Below are 17,069 nucleotides of genomic sequence, written 5' to 3' on the forward strand. Positions count from 1 at the left end.
TTACCCACACTTTGTATATATGTGGTGTATCGTTGGGAGAGGGAAATTTGGGTGATGGGGCCAGAAGATTTTTTCTGAAAGCCCTTAGCGTTGTAACACTGGTGCCAGGTTAACTCAGTTTTTAGGACAGTTTATCTATCCTCTCCACTTGAAACTCAGCATCACACTCCTGAAATTCCAGGCCTGAATGAAAGCTGAAAATAGCTTACTACCATCTTCACTTTTATAAGCTGGCCTGTTGTTGATGTTAGTGGAGAACAAAAGCCTTTTCCGACAGGCAGCTGCAAGCACTACACCAAGGGCATCACTTGGGTAATGATCACATCACTAGTGGTCAGAAAGTGCAAGTTTTACCACTTTTGCTAGACACAGAGCTGAGATATTTGGAAGCCGCCTGCCTGGCACATAAAAGTGCCACAATACCAGAGTTTACTTATGCAATATGTCATTGAGGTGCAGGAATCATTGTACTTCTTGAAATTATAAGAAACCGAACCCATAGTAATCGCTCCATCGTCACAGCTCTCTCTGTATTTATTGATGTGGTTTTCCTCCATTAAAGTTCTCTTGCTGGTCTGCTGGGCTTCCCATCAGTATTTGCAAAGGCTGAAGTTTACAGAGTTGGAGGACGCAGAATGGCCGCAAAATAAGCCTAACGAATCCTTAACAAAGTTCAGCACCGCAGGAGGCCCGTACAGAAGCATCTGGCAGGGGAGAGAGATGCCCGGCAGCTTTGCTTTCCTGGGACTGTGGGTTGCTCCAAAGTAGGGAAGGCAGGTGCTCTGGAGCCAGTTTCTGCGCAGTCCCCCTGCACACCCCCAGCAGCCAGAGCCCCTTCAGACCCTGCCCACGCTGGGGGACCTCCGAGCTACGTGCTGCCGGCACACTCCTTACCTGACCAACAGCTCGCGTTAAGGAACAGTGTGTGCTTGTGAATTTGTGTGTGTGTGACAGAGACAGAGACAAAGAGAGGAACTATGGGCTGGGCTATGCCAGCAGGTCCCAGCCCTGCGTGGTGAAAAACCTTACCATCCTCAGGTACAGTATAATGCGCATATTCAGGAAAGTAATCTTCGATTTTTGATTTCCCTGCCAAGACTTTTTCAGCCAGCATGTCCTGTTTATTCAAGAACAAAATGATAGAAATGGTCCGTAACCACCTGTCAAAACCAAACCAAATGTTTGTGTTATCTCTGACACATTAATCAAGGAAAACATATCACTTCAACAGAAAATTTACTGGCTATCCCTGCAAGGACAGAGAGTGAAGTAGTGTGGAACACGCTTCAACAGAAAAAAAAGATGACCTAAATTATTGTTTCGATTGGGTTGCACCTGTGCTGGTGGGTATATTTATAGCATCTGTAAATGCATTTATAAAAGCTGCAGTAAGCATTGCTGAAGGGAGCAGTCTTCAAATATTGTTTTCTAAATTATCCTTTAATATTAAGTTGGGAAAATGACGACATTTCCTAAAAGCACCGCAGTCCAAAACCAGACATTACTCTCTACTTTGTTTGGTTTTGCTGAATCAAAAGAAAAAGGCTGGGAAGCTGCCTTCCCTCAGACTGCTCTGCCTTAACTATTGTTCACCCACACAGATACCCCATCTTTTAGGGTGGCCTGTATGACACCTGACAAATCAAAAGAAAATAATCCCTCTTCTTCCCCAATTAGTACCTAGCCATCACTGTGATGATGTGCCTTTGGGACTTGCACTTAGCATTTTTCCTCACTCTACTTTCAATCAGCTCTCAGTGCAAAGCATCCTAATAGGTATGTGCTGGAAACTTTTAATTACCTTGTTTTGTGTATTGTTTTTACTTATTCTCTATTAGGAACATACTCAGATTGCTATTTGGTTACATATCTACAATTTACATGCACTGTAGCAAAATGGCAATTTAATGGCAGTTACAATTAGATCAGATCTCTGGTATCATCCCACAAGGCAGAGAAACTGTGTGCTCTCAAAGACGGGTCTCACAAGAGCGGCTGCCCCCGTGGGTATCGAGCACAGCACCAGCCAGTGAATCGAATGCAACGCCAACAGCTAACTGCTCCTGCTGCTGCATTTGAGGAGGAGACAAAATGTCAGTTGGAGGATGCTCTCAGCCTCCACCAAGCAGCACAGTGATGCCAGGAAGGGGTCTCCCCTGCTTGCCTCGTGGCAGCTGGCACAGGGAGCTTGCCCTTTCCAAGCTGTCCCCACGCCCTGCGTTGTTTTGGCAGGAGCAGTGAAACACCGTGTGTCCTGTCCCTGTGCCATGGCCCCTGCTGGGGAGGGGTACGAACCGCAGGGGCACCCCGCGACCTGGCCCTGCCCGGACATTTTCTGAATAAGCAATCTGAGCATATAGTGAGGGGAGTCTTATTTTGTAAGAAGCTGAACTGCAGCTAAATTGGGGAGGCTGGGTGGGAAATGAGGTGTGTTTTACCTATTATTCCAGATACTTTTGAAAAGGTCCAGGGATTCCCGTAGTCTGTTTGTGTTGTTGTCTTCCCTTATTACCATGTTGTAGCTGCTGCAAGCCACAACAAAGATTATAGCCGTGACATCTGGGCAGAGGACACAAAAGAAAGAAAGGAGAGAGAAAAGTACATCTCCGTTATCCCAGCACACACTCCTTGGGGTAGCACTGCCATTACTCCCCAAAATGCCAAAAATACCCAAAGAAAACATCTGTAAAACTGGACTCCTGTCTTAGTGACACACTATGTGTGAATATGAATACTAAGCTGCTCATACCTCAGAGAATAAATTCAAAATAAAAATGTGGAATATTTTTACTTACCATTAAAGCACTGGATCCATTTTCTTCTCTCATCTCTCTGGCCACCTACATCAAACATGCTGTTAAAAAGCCATAGGATGTTATATCATTTATGTGCACTAGGAAAGTCCTATGAAGCATGCAGCACGAGGGTTCAGTTTAAAAATCTAACAGCCCCAAGGACAGCGGCGGTAAAATACTGCCCAAAGAGGAGAGAGATCTGCTGATGCTGTGCTGTTTGTCAGAGAGCTGCACAGCTCCACCTGCCCTGCTCTGCCAGGAGAAGGCTACTGAACCCATAAAATGAGAAATCTACTCTTTTCCAGGGCAAGCATTGGCTTTTCCAGCCCACAGAAGTGCATGTAGCATGTAAGGTTGGACCTACTGTACTATAAACAAGGACAGGTTTCAGCATATTTTGAAGGGTGGTGGGGAGAGTGTGTCTCTCTAAGGAGGAGGACACAGGGGCAGCTCTGCCCTGTCAGTGCTGCCACCTTTCTGGGCAAGAAACAGTGAGTGGAGGCTGCCTGACGGCTGGTGTTTTACCGAGACACATCGTAAAACTTTGACAAACACAGAGCTTGAAGCCCTCCAGAAGAAGGAAGACATTTAACTCTCCTCCTCCCACTGTACAAAGTCTGACTTGTGGCAGGATTCCCACTGAGTTCTGTGAGATCTTACCCCCAAAAGTATTTTATGAGTTTACAGTGCTATACCAATGAACCAGTTAGTAAAAACAAGGACAGACAACCCCACAATAGAGCATCACTAATACACATAACTAGTATCAGCTCTTTTTACAAAGTATGAGGCAATTTTACTAGGACCTAAGGAAAGAGAGCTAAAAAAACACTCCCACCCAAAACCTACTATACCAAGCATACATGAGCACAGACATCTGAACTAAGTTGTTAAAAATTAGTATGATATTCATAAATTATTACTAATAGACTTACTGGAAATTTACTTTATCTACTTGAAATCTTGTTTCAAAAATCCCTGATGTCAACACTCTGCATCTTAATAGGTCCTGGAAATGAGAACACAGAGGCTGATTAGCAAGGTTTTTTTTTCTAACCTCATTTTGGTTTTAAAAGCATGGAACATTATTTTCCATGAAGAGTCTTAAATGTTCCATTTAATTAAAGTTCAATCAGACTTGTTGGTAAACCTGTATTTGTCCATACTGACACAGTGGATATACACAAACATCATTTCTGCACGTGGCTTGTGCACACTTGGAAACTAGGAAACCTTACATATGTTCTCCTTCGTGCACACTGAAACCTGTTATTGATGGTCACACAATTTCGTATGTGATGTTGATAATGGATTCTGAAGTTACATAAAACTTAGAAAAATATGTATTCGTGTTGTAAAGTCAAGTATTCAAATGTTAGAAAACTCCAGATTTACAGTTGCCCGGCAACCTTAATTCTGCCCTCTTTTGTACTGATTGAGACAGGAATCTTATAGAAATAATAGCTTGTGACTGAGTAATTAAAGCTCTGTTACAGAGCACAGGGGAACAGAATTTAGGTTGTACGTAAATCTGGCATTTCTTTCTTAATTTTCGAACTAGCAATACTTCACAACTTAAATAACATTCTTTTAATAATTAAAAAATTAATAATTTCCTAGATTCTCAAAGGCAGTAGGCAGAAGCAATTTATGATGCATACCTCAGGCAACTAGCTCACTGTGTGCCCTCGTCATCACCAGCAGCGTTTTTAACCTTGACTATCCAGCACTGCTGCTTGGGCAGTGGGTGCAGAACAAAATCGGAGGCTGGAGAAAGCTGCTGGATGCCTGGTGGGATGAATCCCCCTGAGCAGCCACCTCTCAGCACGGCTGCCTGCCCGGGGAGTGCTCCCTTCTTGGGGCAAGGGATGGGCTGCTCGGTCTAGCTTGCCACACAGCGGCTGCGAAAGCAGGGAGGGAAGGAGGCAGTCGGCAGTGCAGAGTCCAAGCACAGCTTGCCTTTTTCCTCTACCATCTACCGCTTCAAGTACTCTGGTAGCTGACAAACCTCGGCTGCTTTGATAGCCACATGAACTCAGCTGAAGGCCACTTATTTCATTATTTTAGTTATTTTATATGTTACTGTCATTTGCTGTCACTTGCTGACAGTCATTATTTTGGGATGGTGCAAAAAAAAAAGTAAAGCAAGCAAGGGAGAAGAGGAAAGTAGTGATTTTTACCAGTTAATTCAGCAGGACAACTGACACAGCATAACAGGATGAATACCCAAAAGCAAAAGAGAATCCCTCCTTTAGAGCAAAAGTTTTCTGCCTGCCAAGTACCAAAGGCCTCTTCTGATCTTTGGAGGCACAGGGCATTTCTTCCCAAAGGAAATATCAGGAAAAACTTCTAGATGATGAATGACTGCTCCAGGCAGGGAAAGGCCTCCCAGGAACAAAAAGGTCAACACTAACATAAATAATGAAAGCAAAAATGAGGCTTTGCTTCATTGACTTCTCTCTCCAGCTGAGTAGTATCGATGCTAAAATCAGACCATGAGGTCTAGACGGAGTAAATCCCAGTGCTACTGCTTTGGTCTGAAAATACCTTTAGGGCTTTAATAATTGATCCTATATTGGGTCGACTATACAAGTTTCACCTTATAATACAATGCACAGTACTTTTTGCTGCCTTCTATTTCTGGATACGGTCAGAGTAACTGGACAGGCTTCTGGTTAACAGATCTGAACTAGGTCTGAAGGAACAGGCTCTGCTCCGCATACTTTCCTGTGTGATCTCTGGCAAGTCACTTCATTTCTCTGAATTTCAGTTCCTGATTGCACAAGGAGATTTGGCAATTGTATTTTTTTAAGGGCATCCACCCATTATGCACCTTGCATGGCTAGACTGAGTTATCTAGTGCAGGGATTCTCTTCTTCCACTTGTATTTGCAGGTTATGATGTGGCCCATGATCTTGGTTGAGACTACTAGATGACAGTGGGATACCAGCACTGAAAAATCAAAATCTCAGAATAAGTTTGCTGAAGAGACAACCTGCCCAAGGAAACCACAGAGCCTGAGCTGAGGGAAGGCAGCCAAAGCTGTGCACCATGGTGAAGCCCTTTCTTACTTCAAGGCTGCACCACTTCAGCCTTAACTTTCCTGATGTGTTGTTATTAGAGCACCCTATCAAGATGTATCATGACATCTGGGGAAAAAGTGTACCATCCTGCAAATAAGGCTTAAATAGAAACTATCCTGCCAACAGGCTGGAAAGAAGGTGTCTGCATGCCCACACAGAAGTCCATGAAGTCTGTTGCTGCCACTGGTGCTCTCTGACAAATTTGGACGTTAGATCCACTGCAGGCTTCTACCTCCAAAGGACCTGTCTGATGGACATGGGAAGCCTCCCTCCAGGTTTCCATCACCTCCACCATTGAAATAAAACACTGCTTCTATTTAGCGAAGGCTGGTGAGGGAAACTGTAGGCTTTTACGTTTATGTTTTCTGTCCCCTTCGCTTTGTTGGCGGGACACAGAATGGAAAGCAAGAAGAAATAACAGACATATTACAGGAATCACTGACCTACGTACAATAAAAGACAAGCTTGCACCACCAAAAAGCCTCTTCTTCTTTAATATCTATTACTTAAACTGCTAGACTGTATTTTGATATTAGGCGGTATGCCCTATTTCAGCTGCTGATGGGACTGAAATAAATTACATAAAGAATTCGTAAGAATGGGCATCTTGGTTCAGACCCTACCCCATTAGTTACACTAACCTGATCTGTGGGCGTGTAGTCATCCATGCTGACGCTGTCAATTCTTTCTAAAAAGCTAGAAGAAAAATAAACACGAATTAGATATGTGAAATACCATCTAGTATAACACTTCACTACCTCTTCTGGTTTAGACTCCCGCTGCAAAGTAAAACACAAGTCCAAGGGTAAAGGTACAAGCCTGATGATTTACTTACATTGATTGAGGTCACTCTCTCACTTTCACCCATTTCTTTGATTTTGTGTGAGCCCAGCTGGCTCATTTTCCCCAGACTGTCCGTATGACTTAGAAGCTTTCTTGAATGTCTGCATTGTTATTTGGTATTTGGCAGTGAATATTACACCGTCTGACTCATCCTGCTACAATATTATCAAGATTTCTCTATCAACCAGCAAGTTTTCCCCAATTTTACTTGGGTGTGCATGTGGAACCTACTTAATTGCAGTGGGAAAAAACAGTGAACTCTTGACTTGCAATGTGACTCACTGTTAACACAGGGGTCACACACACTGACCAGTTGAAAAAATACCCCCCAAAAAGCCTGTTTGTAATTCTCATAGCACTTTCCCACGGATACGAACTGAAAGGAAAAGAAAATACGCTATGTATATATTTACTTACACTATTTTTCCTTTTTGAACCTCCATTGTTATAACAGGGAAACAAAATGCATTATCTACAGTTAGAATATCCAGCTTTTCTTTCTGGATGATGAAGGCGTGATGGCTAAGTGTATTGTTGAAAAAAGCACAGTTTAGCCCAACACGATGGGTGCCTGGTAACAAAAATATCCTTAACAAACTCTAAAGAAAAAACACCTTTTTTACAAAGCCTCCTCCCCCGCCAAAAGCCACCATAAACTTACATAAAGATATAAAAACACATCGTTATAGTCAGCTACAGTCACCATGAGAAAGCAGCTGTATTCAGTCTAAACCTTTTAGTCAGATTGATTTTCATCACCTTGAGAATATTGATTAAGCAAAGTTTCACTTCAGTTACCCCCGCAGTTAACGCAGACACTGGAGCAGAGTGATGTATTTTTAACTGGCGCACCTATCATTAACACAACTCTCATCTCACGCTTGCGGCACACGAGATGAAAAAAGAAGGCAAAAAAAGCCCAAACCAAAAGTGCCTCCAAGCTGAGTCTCTTCCTAAACGAGGAGTAATATTCCTTAAGATGGCTGTTCAGGCAGCACTCCCGTATTTCCAAGTCTGTTTCAAAGTTTTCTGTCCAGGTTCTTTACAGTTTGATCCAACAGGACCTGTAACAGCCACTTTTCATCAGGGTAAATAAAAGGTTAGCAGAGGGGTAAATCCAGGTCTCTGAGCGCAGTAAGGTGGCAACACCAGCAGGTTAAATGAGCCTGAAGAAAATGGGCAGGAGCCTGAGGGAGAGCTGGCAAATGGCTGTGGGCAGCACAATCGCTTGCACAGCTCAGGACAGATAAATGCAACAGAAGTCAGGGGAGAAAACGTTCCCCAACTACAGCTGACACAGAAAAGGGCTCTGGTTAAGAGTGTGGACAGAAACAAGTGGTTGCGCACACATATGACTCCATCACAAACCTCACAAGTCAGTGTGAATCAGTGTTTTTCTTGTAGAAGTGTTCCTTCTGGGGTTGATATATAAATCAAAGACGATACACCTTTACTCCCCAAAACCAAGGGCACCTTGGCAGAATTTATCCGACATGATTAAACATGGTATTTAGTACCAATTCACATCTCTCTCACCTATACAACAAGCACTTCAGGAAGGTTATTGGTTGTTTGCATTTGCATTTTCCAAACAGGCAAATTATGGTAAGGAAGAGAGGTGTGAGTAACACAGAGTTACACTACAAATAACCCACGGGTTGGGAATGAGGTTAAGTCTCCTAATTAGATGTCCTGTGTATCAGTCCAAGTCATCTTCCATTTAGAAATCGTCAGCCTCCTGCCGGTAAAAGGATCCATTTCAAATACCCTTAGCTGCAACACCGCAGCTAAGAGAGAGTCAGCTCTGACAAATATCATGTGCTTAAAAAATATCACTTGACATAGCAGCCGTAATGTTTTATGCCTGTAAGGTTGCTGGCCACATGCGATCTGTATTAAAATAAATGCAATGATTTATAAGGTTTTACCTGCCACCCTACTGTATCAAGCTGCAATGATATCACTAGCATCCAATAAATCAATGCAACTACTATTAGGATTTGGCTAAACTTTGTAGCTGTATAGAAAATTAACCTTTTGAGTGTGTGATGGACAGGCTTCCTAAGATTTCTTTTGCAACTACCTTAAACGTGCACTGAGATTTCTAGACACTGAAACACAAAAAGCTATACTCTTACTTTTTGGAAAGAAAATCATTTCTTGAATATCCTTCATATAAGCTTCTTGCTAATTAGCACAGTATCAAAAAATAGCTCTGACGGGCAAATGTACATAGTAGGTACAAGTAATGGATTCTAGATGAGGTAAGGAGTCAGCACTGCCTCATTACTAAATACGCTAACTTCGTTCTCATAACTGTATTAAAATGGGAAAACTGGAATCACTTTTCTAAACTGCTTTCTAAAGAACATTAATTTCTACTAATCCTAAATGCCTCTAATAATTATGTTCTGGCATAATATGCATTCTTTTATACACATACATATATATACACACCAGCAAATTATAAATCTACATGACTAAAATTTCATTTTAAAGTGCTTGAAGTGTGAAGACACCTCCCAACTATGGCAACGCTCATGTCTCCACTCAAAGAATCAGTGTGAGGAAAACACAATAGCAGAAAAATGAACAAAAACGGACACCAATATCACTGGTTCTCTCTTTTTAGAGCCTGTTTTTTTCAGCTCAGGGATAAAATTATTTTCACAGAATTGTGCCTTTTTACAGTACTGACAGGTCTTCTATTTATGCAGCTTCTATAGAAACTCATACTCAGGATTTATGTTAATTCTGCAGTAACTGCTTTGCATGCATGTGCAATGAACTTTAAATTCATGCATTCAACTCAACTGTGAATAAAACTATAGCATATGATATAATATTTATATTTCCACTTCACAATTGTGGTTTTATTTATAAAAGATTCAGCCTGATAATTAGTACGACATTTAGGTTTTTAATTTTACAGCAGTGTTTTACATTTCCTTACATGGAACAGCACAAACTACTTTTTTTTTTTTTTTTTAATAAATTAGGCAAGATATTGGGAAGAAGATCTTCAGTGCTCTGTTTGGAAATGCAGTGGTTTGGTTTTCCAACAAATTAAAGCAAAGAAAAATGGACTGATAAAGTTAAAAAAACCAATCACGAGCTACTGACATTGTTATATCTATTATTAAGCTGATCTGTAGTTTTATAAATGTATCTTCAGTGAGTTTCCTAGGAAACTCAGCTGACACTTAGTTTGGCAGGCAATCTCTAAATTTTATATTATGCAAGCTGTGAACACAAAAGTACAGGTTTTAGATGTGCCTGCCTGTAGATGTGGGAACTATTGATAAGCATTATTCTCTTTAAAAACCATGGCAATCTGAGCAGTCGTAGCAGCTATATAAGAATTTCTGAAAAAAGGATTCATAAATGCACAAATAAAGAGGAGGTAATCCTACTGGAAAATCCTTTTCTCACTGGGTAAATCACTACGTGGCTCTGTATAGATATTCTGACTCCACAAACAAAATCATAATTAAAAGAAAAATCATGTCTTGCGAATATGATAGACACAAAACAAAACCTGTGCTACCTTTGTAAGTGTATTTTGACATCCAAAGAATTGGAAAGGTGAAGTGCTAAACTGAAGATTAATACAATGAACTACACGTTTTAATAAATCTTCATCTACTTCAACCATTTTTTTATGCTCTCACCCCAACATTTTGAAGGCCTTGTATAAAAAATTTGCTATGGAAAACAACAAATCAAACCCAAGTCAAAATGCTTGACTCTTTAAGTAACGTGGCAAATCGTTAAGGCTGTAGCTTTAAGTTCTCAGAGTGAAGAACCTCAAATTTATCCTCAAGTAAGTTGTTCGGGTCAGCAAATCTTTACGTTTCTGATAGACCATTAAGAGCTTTTCAAACTCCTCAGCCAGGCTCAAAAACCAGCAGAAGAACCATAATCTACTATATGAAACCATCCAGGACCAGGACTTTGAATTCCATCTTCTTTGGACTGCAATAAGTCACAGGTGAGGCAGACATTTCACAATGAGAACACCTACCCCAGGTCTCTAGGGAGCTGAAATGGAAAAAGTACCGTGGTTTTTTTTTTTTTTTTTGCCTGTTACAGTTATCAGGGACAACATCAAGATTTGAACTTTTTTTTTTCCTTCTTTCTTTCCATAAAATATCTTCTTTTTTTTTTTTTTTTTTTTTTTTTTAAATCAGCTAAGGGATTACAATCCTGTTAATTCTTCCTGCAATATGTGAAAGAGGAAACTATGGATTTCTGTTTTTTTAGAATACCTTAGGCTCCACGGTTGGGCTTCAAGCAACCTCACATTATCCTGATATATTTCCTGGTAACTGAGAAAGACATAATGAAAACAGCCGCCAATAATATTCTAAACTCTAAAGGATTAATTTTCTGAAGTCATTTGCTGAAAATATCAGCAGAAATCCCCCAGAAGACGTTGGTAAAATGTAATGGCTAGGGATTTTCCTGTCAAATTTAAATAGTCACTATATTTTAAATACAGCTTCCATGTTGTAGTGGAGTATTTCCCTTCTCTCCCTCCATACCACTCTGCAGTCACTCCCATGAGAAGTGCAATAAGAAGGCACGATGAGGCAGAGGGAAGAGAGGGACTGAAACCTTTTTTGTACCCACTGTGGCTCACCTACGCTGTTGACGCTGTTTTGAATAACCAATTGCTGCAGAAGCTGTTATGGAAGAAAATACCCAGTGCAAACATTGAAGATGCTACTGAAATTGTTATTTCTTTCAAGAGGGTTAGAAATCTGGTCTCCCCAGTTCAAAAAAGACAAGGAACTAAAGGAACTACTGGAGAGAGTCCAGCGGAGGGCTACAAAGATGATCAGAGGACTGGAGCATCTCTCTTATGAGGAGAGGCTGAGGGAGCTGGGTCTGTTTAGCCTGGAGAAGAGAAGACAGAGCGGGGATCTCATCAATACTTACAAATACCTTAGGGGCGGGTGTCAAGAGGATGGAGCCAGACTCTTCTCAGTGGGGCCCAGCAACAGGACAAGGGGCAACGGGCACAAACTGAAACATGTGAAGTTCCATCTAAATATGAGGAAACTTCTTTACTTTGAGGGTGGCAGAGCACTGGAACAGGCTGCCCAGGGAGGTTGTGGAGTCTCCTTCTCTGGAGATATTCAAAACCCACATGGACGCGACCCTGTGCAATGTGCTCTAGGGGAACCTGCTTTGGCAGGGGGGTTGGTCTAGATGATCTCCAGAGGTCCCTTCCAACCCCACCCATGCTGTGATCTTTATTGATATGGCTTGTCACACTTTTCTGGCACCTCCCAGGTTGCCCAGGACTCCCCTTTCGCTCCCAGCGGTTCAAAAGCATCTGTTTCAGGACCAACCGTCTCTCCGGCCGCTGGCGCGGGTGTGACACGCGTGGGAGCAGAGCGAGGTGACAGCAGGGAGGGGGAAGCTGCTGCTCCCCCCGCGGGGGCAGGGGGAGGCAAGCGAGGGCCGGCAGGGGGCAGCCGTCTGCCCGGCCAGCCTCCCGCTTCCCGCCCCGCCCGCTCCCGTCACGGCAACCGCGACGGGAACGCGCTCGGGGGCTGAACTCACCTGGATCTCGCAGAAGGTTTTGTTAAAATACAGGTGACACCTGAATTTAATAAAGATCTCCAGAATTCACCTTGCTCATCCTTTTTTTTCTCTTGTCAAAACCGTATTTGCCCCAGGCCCGCCTGCCCCCCCGCAGGCCTCACACCGCCTCGCCCGGGGCTGCCAAAGGGCTGCTCGGAGATTAATAAAAAAACCGGTGGGATTTGCGCAGAAAAACGCACCTTCACCCATCCGCAACTCACTGCTCGCCAGCAAGGGAACGGCTGTGTCAGGAGCTGAAAGGTTAAACGGGAGGCTAAGAGGGAGAGCAAAGTACAGTCATGCCTGAAACCCGGCGGCTTGTTAGCAGGCCAGCCAAGTTGGAGGATTTGTGCTTTAAAGCATTCGGCCAGCCCTCTGCTCGGGGTGATGCGGCAGAGGTGGGTCACCCACGAGCCCGCTGGGGACCACGGGCAACCGATACGCGGCCAGGATGGGGCATCCTGGGCTGTACGACTTTTAGCGAAACTGTGTGTTTCCCCATGGCAGCACTGGCTGCTCTGAGCTTGCTTCAGAGGGAGAGGAGCAACAAGACTGCGGAATGTCTCCGGCCACTGACTGTGATCTCTCCTAGACACGCAAGCGATGGCACTTCATTGTCCCAGTGTCCGTACTGCCTGCCAGTGGCACAGGCAGCTCGGTGGGGAAGCGTACAACCCATCCCGCTTTGTTGTCCCAGCCATGGCTGCTGCCAGCCGTGGCCCCAGCCACCACGAAGTCATCAAGAGCGAAGCCATCACGAGACGCTTTATTAGTACCAGCAAACTACCCTCCCCGGTAATCCCACGAAGCAGGAAAACTCTAGTTTAAACCCCATTCACAGACAACGACTTTGGCCGAGACATTAAAAGCAAAGATGGACGATGACGGTTGCAGCCGAGGGCTTGTCTACCATTCACCAGGTACCCTTCCAGTAAGGAGCCAGACAGCTGGCAGCAATCATGAGTGCATTTGGCAAGGATAAAGAAAGATGGCTAAAATCTGTAGAAGAGATTTCCTAGTTTATGGCTTGGTTAAGAGAGTTTCCTAGCAGACATCCATTTTAACATCACTTTCTCCACTGCTAGGTTGTTTTTTCTCAGTATGTATTGCAGAATATCTCTAAGCTTCACAGGCTTTGGCACGTGTCCAGCTATTAACCTAAATAAATGCACAAAAAGTTCAACTGCATTAAACATTTCAGATATATGATTAGTACCCCTCCTTCTGCTTAATAACAGCAATCTCTTTTTTTTAAATTGAAAATACATGAACTAAACTAAAAAATTAATAAACAGTATGACTTCCACAACTACTTGCCCCCATTGGTTCCCTACATTTGTTAAGAAGCAGTGTGAATTTTGGGAAACGCATTTCTTCCTTCTAAATTTAGCAAACTAACCACTTTTTGGCTTAGCAGATGTTTTTGCTTTCCAAGCAAGAGGCCTATGGGGATCATCATTAACCCTCTTCTTAACATAAACATTGACTAAAACTTAAATCTGGAAAACTGTCATTCACACAGAAAGATTAACAGGCTCCAGCAGAAACGACACTCCTCATCTGCAACTTCTGCTACATGGGATCTCAGAGGAGAGGGAAGAAGACAGGCAAAGAGAGAAAGAAGAGGAAAGGTTATTTACTTGTTTATTTTAAAAGGGACAATATTTTTCTATTGCTTGTGATCAGAGGTTTTATTCCCAGGGGTGCAAGTGTCTGAGCTGCTGCAAAACATGGACTAAGAATGAAGCACTGATAAAATCTGAGGCTTAGACCAGCACATGCAGACCCTGCTTCTGACCACATTCATGCCAGCCTGAATCCACTGACTTCAGTGAACTTTCTTCTTTCTCATGAGAAAACAGTCCTAGGCCGATAATCATTATATGCAGATCGATACACCCATGGAGCATTTATATAAGACACAGATTTGAGTTCTGCAATGTCAAGGCTACATTGAGCACATTCTGCAATTATAAATGCAATTTTGAACAGAGGACCAAAAGATAATAACCTGAAAACAGAAAGCTCATATGGCATTATCCAGAGAGATCTGGATCCTGACTGCTTTGTGAGCCGATGTATGGCACACTAGGATCTCTTTATCCACTGTCTGAATGAAACAACTGTTTAACATCTTCCAGCAACTACATAGACCAGCACTGGAAGGGAAGCAGAGAATACCCGAAACATCAGATGAGTTACATGGGCAGAACGCAACCGTCCCGTCAGGACCTGGAGAACGTGCCTTTAGACAGAATGATAGATCAAAACCTTGGTTTTATGTCCCACTAACTAAAGTGCATAGAAGATTTCACCTCTAACTCTTCCAAGTAAATTCTTCAGAAAGAACTTGGACTTGTATGTTCAGGAAAGCCAACCTACTGGCAAAAGCCTTGATAATATTTGGAGCTGTCAAATGTATCAGGTTTACAAGCACCAGCTACATACCCCAAGGTTGCCAGGGGATGTCAGAAGTCAACAAAACGTATTTTCACAGGGCATTGCAAACACAGCTTTCTCTGTTGCCTGAAAGTTTATTGTGCTGTGATATGGAAAAATTATTTCAGTGCAACTTACACATTCTGGTCGAGGGTTTTGTTTTCAAAAATTGTTGCACTGTGGATATCCTCTTAGTGTACACAAAACCACCAAATGCTGTGAGCCCTGAAGAACGCCAAATCAAAGTTAGAAACAGCACCAGTTGTTGGAAATTAAAGATAACCTACTCTGGTGGAAGAGGTTTGGAATAGTAAGTCTGCCATAGTGATTGCCAGAATGGAAAAACCAGTTTGACTGGAGTTTTCTATAGGAGGTTGATAAAAGAGAAAGCAGAAAATCCCCAAACAGGAGAAGCAAAGGTAACAAAACACAGACTTAAAAGGAAGTCACGAGAAGTTTGTGTTTACCTGTGGCACTAGTCCAAGCTCAGTGCAAGAGACCTTGCTGCCAAGAGATTTCACATCTAAAAGTCAAACCAGGTAATTCAAAAAAGAGGATGCTAGTAACCCCCAGAAAACCTAGATGAAGAAAAATGAACTGTTCAGGGTGGCCAGTGCACCTGGCCAGGAAACGTACACATGCATGCTTATTACTGTTTTCACAGAATCACACAGAATCACAGAATCAACCAGGTTGGAAGAGACCTCTGGGATCATCGAGCCAAACCATTGCCCTGACACCACCATGTCAACTAGACCATGGCACTAAGTACCATGTCCCGTCTTTTCTTAAACACATCCAGAGATGGTGACTCCACCACCTCCCTGGGCAGCCCATTCCAATGTCTAATAACCCTTTCTGAAAAGAAATTCTTCCTAATGTCCAACCTGAACCTCCCCTGGCGAAGCTTGAGGTGTGTCCTCTTGTCCTATTGCTAGTTGCCCGGGAGAAGAGGCCAACTCCCACTTCACTACAACCTCCCTTCAGGTAGTTGTAGACTGCAATAAGATCACCTCTGAGCCTCCTCTTCTCCAGGCCAAACAACCCCAGCTCCCTCAGCTGTTCCTCATAGGTCAGACCCTCCAGACCCATCACCAGCTTGGTCGCCCTCCTCTGGACTCGCTCCAGCACCTCAACATTTTTCTTGAAGTGCGGGGCCCAGAACTGGACACAGTATTCAAGGTGTGGCCTCACCAGTGCCGAGTACAGAGGGACGATCACTTCCCTAGACCGGCTGGCTACACTATTCCTAATAGAGGCCAGGATGCCATTGGCTTTCTTGGCCACCTGGGCACACATTTTTTCTGACATATAAATGAAAGGAACTGTGTTAAAATGCTGAGCAAAATGTGAGCCTATCTGTTTGCTTTCACCTACCACGTGTTTGTCAGGTGTTGATATGACCCAGAGAATTGACATGGCTGGAGTCCGGGTGAGTGTTGGGGATAAACAGGAGGACTGGCACTAGTTCCAAGGCTTAACATTTGGATCACAGGAACAGCTCTCATGAGGATGTCTTAGAGGCTTCAAGACATATCCAGGGTCTGGAGTTCCTATAGATATCCACCATTTGAGGAATATGAGTGCTCCTAACACACGTCCTACCAGAGAAGAAACTTTCTAGGGTTGCATGTAAGATGTGAAGTACATCATCAGTGCAAACCAAGGAAACTGAAAAATTTGCTCTATGGAAAAGTCAAGAAGGTGACCAGCTTCCTACACAGTGGGAAAAGAAAAAGTGTTAATGCAGACCTGGCAGAGCACCTGATAAAATTTCTTTTTCCTTATTGCAGTTTATGAGGTGTGATGGCAGATCATTTCTCTTCTGCACTCCTTAATCCTTGCCCCAGCTCTAATGTTGCACTCTCATACCTTTACCTTGGGTGCTGGACACAAACTGTATGAGAAGCCCTTTGATGTGCAGGGCTGCTGCGTGGTTCACCAGCATATTCTCAGCGTTACTGGAATAGGATACTACTTTCTCAATGTTCAAGGCAAGAAAACTTACACAACAGGGCAAAAATTAATGGCTCAGGAGTTAAAGGACAGAAGGATGATGAAGACTGACATCCTTCCAGTGGTTCCAGAGCATTTTACCCTAAAACACCCAACAGAATCACTTCACCCATCGTTCAGAGGTAGACTTGGTGCCTTTCCTTTAGCAGAATGAAGAGACATGGTAACCTTTCACCTTCGATGTGAAGGACACAAAGCCTGCTCTTCCCAGATTTGTTCATGACATGCACCAGAATTCATTAGGGCTTCCCTACTTGTGATCTAGAGCAAATGGGTTATCCTTATTCCCATGCACAACACA

General features: G+C 43.1%; 1 protein-coding gene across 3 annotated transcripts in view; it reads right to left on the reverse strand.

Moving 5' to 3' along the window:
• GNAL (G protein subunit alpha L) overlaps positions 1-17,069 on the reverse strand; it is a 198,719-nt gene that overhangs the window by 9,704 nt on the left and 171,946 nt on the right. For all 3 annotated transcript variants that reach the window (XM_068395775.1, XM_068395776.1, XM_068395777.1), the window contains 5 exons: positions 6,520-6,574; positions 3,731-3,804; positions 2,796-2,854; positions 2,439-2,559; positions 1,030-1,160 (listed from right to left, as the gene is read on the reverse strand). In XM_068395775.1, the coding sequence (XP_068251876.1) occupies positions 1,030-1,160; positions 2,439-2,559; positions 2,796-2,854; positions 3,731-3,804; positions 6,520-6,574 (440 nt within the window). The remainder of the gene's footprint in view (positions 1-1,029; positions 1,161-2,438; positions 2,560-2,795; positions 2,855-3,730; positions 3,805-6,519; positions 6,575-17,069) is intronic.

This window comes from Nyctibius grandis, chromosome 3 (assembly GCF_013368605.1).
Source record: "Nyctibius grandis isolate bNycGra1 chromosome 3, bNycGra1.pri, whole genome shotgun sequence".
Lineage (NCBI taxonomy): Eukaryota > Metazoa > Chordata > Aves > Nyctibiiformes > Nyctibiidae > Nyctibius > Nyctibius grandis.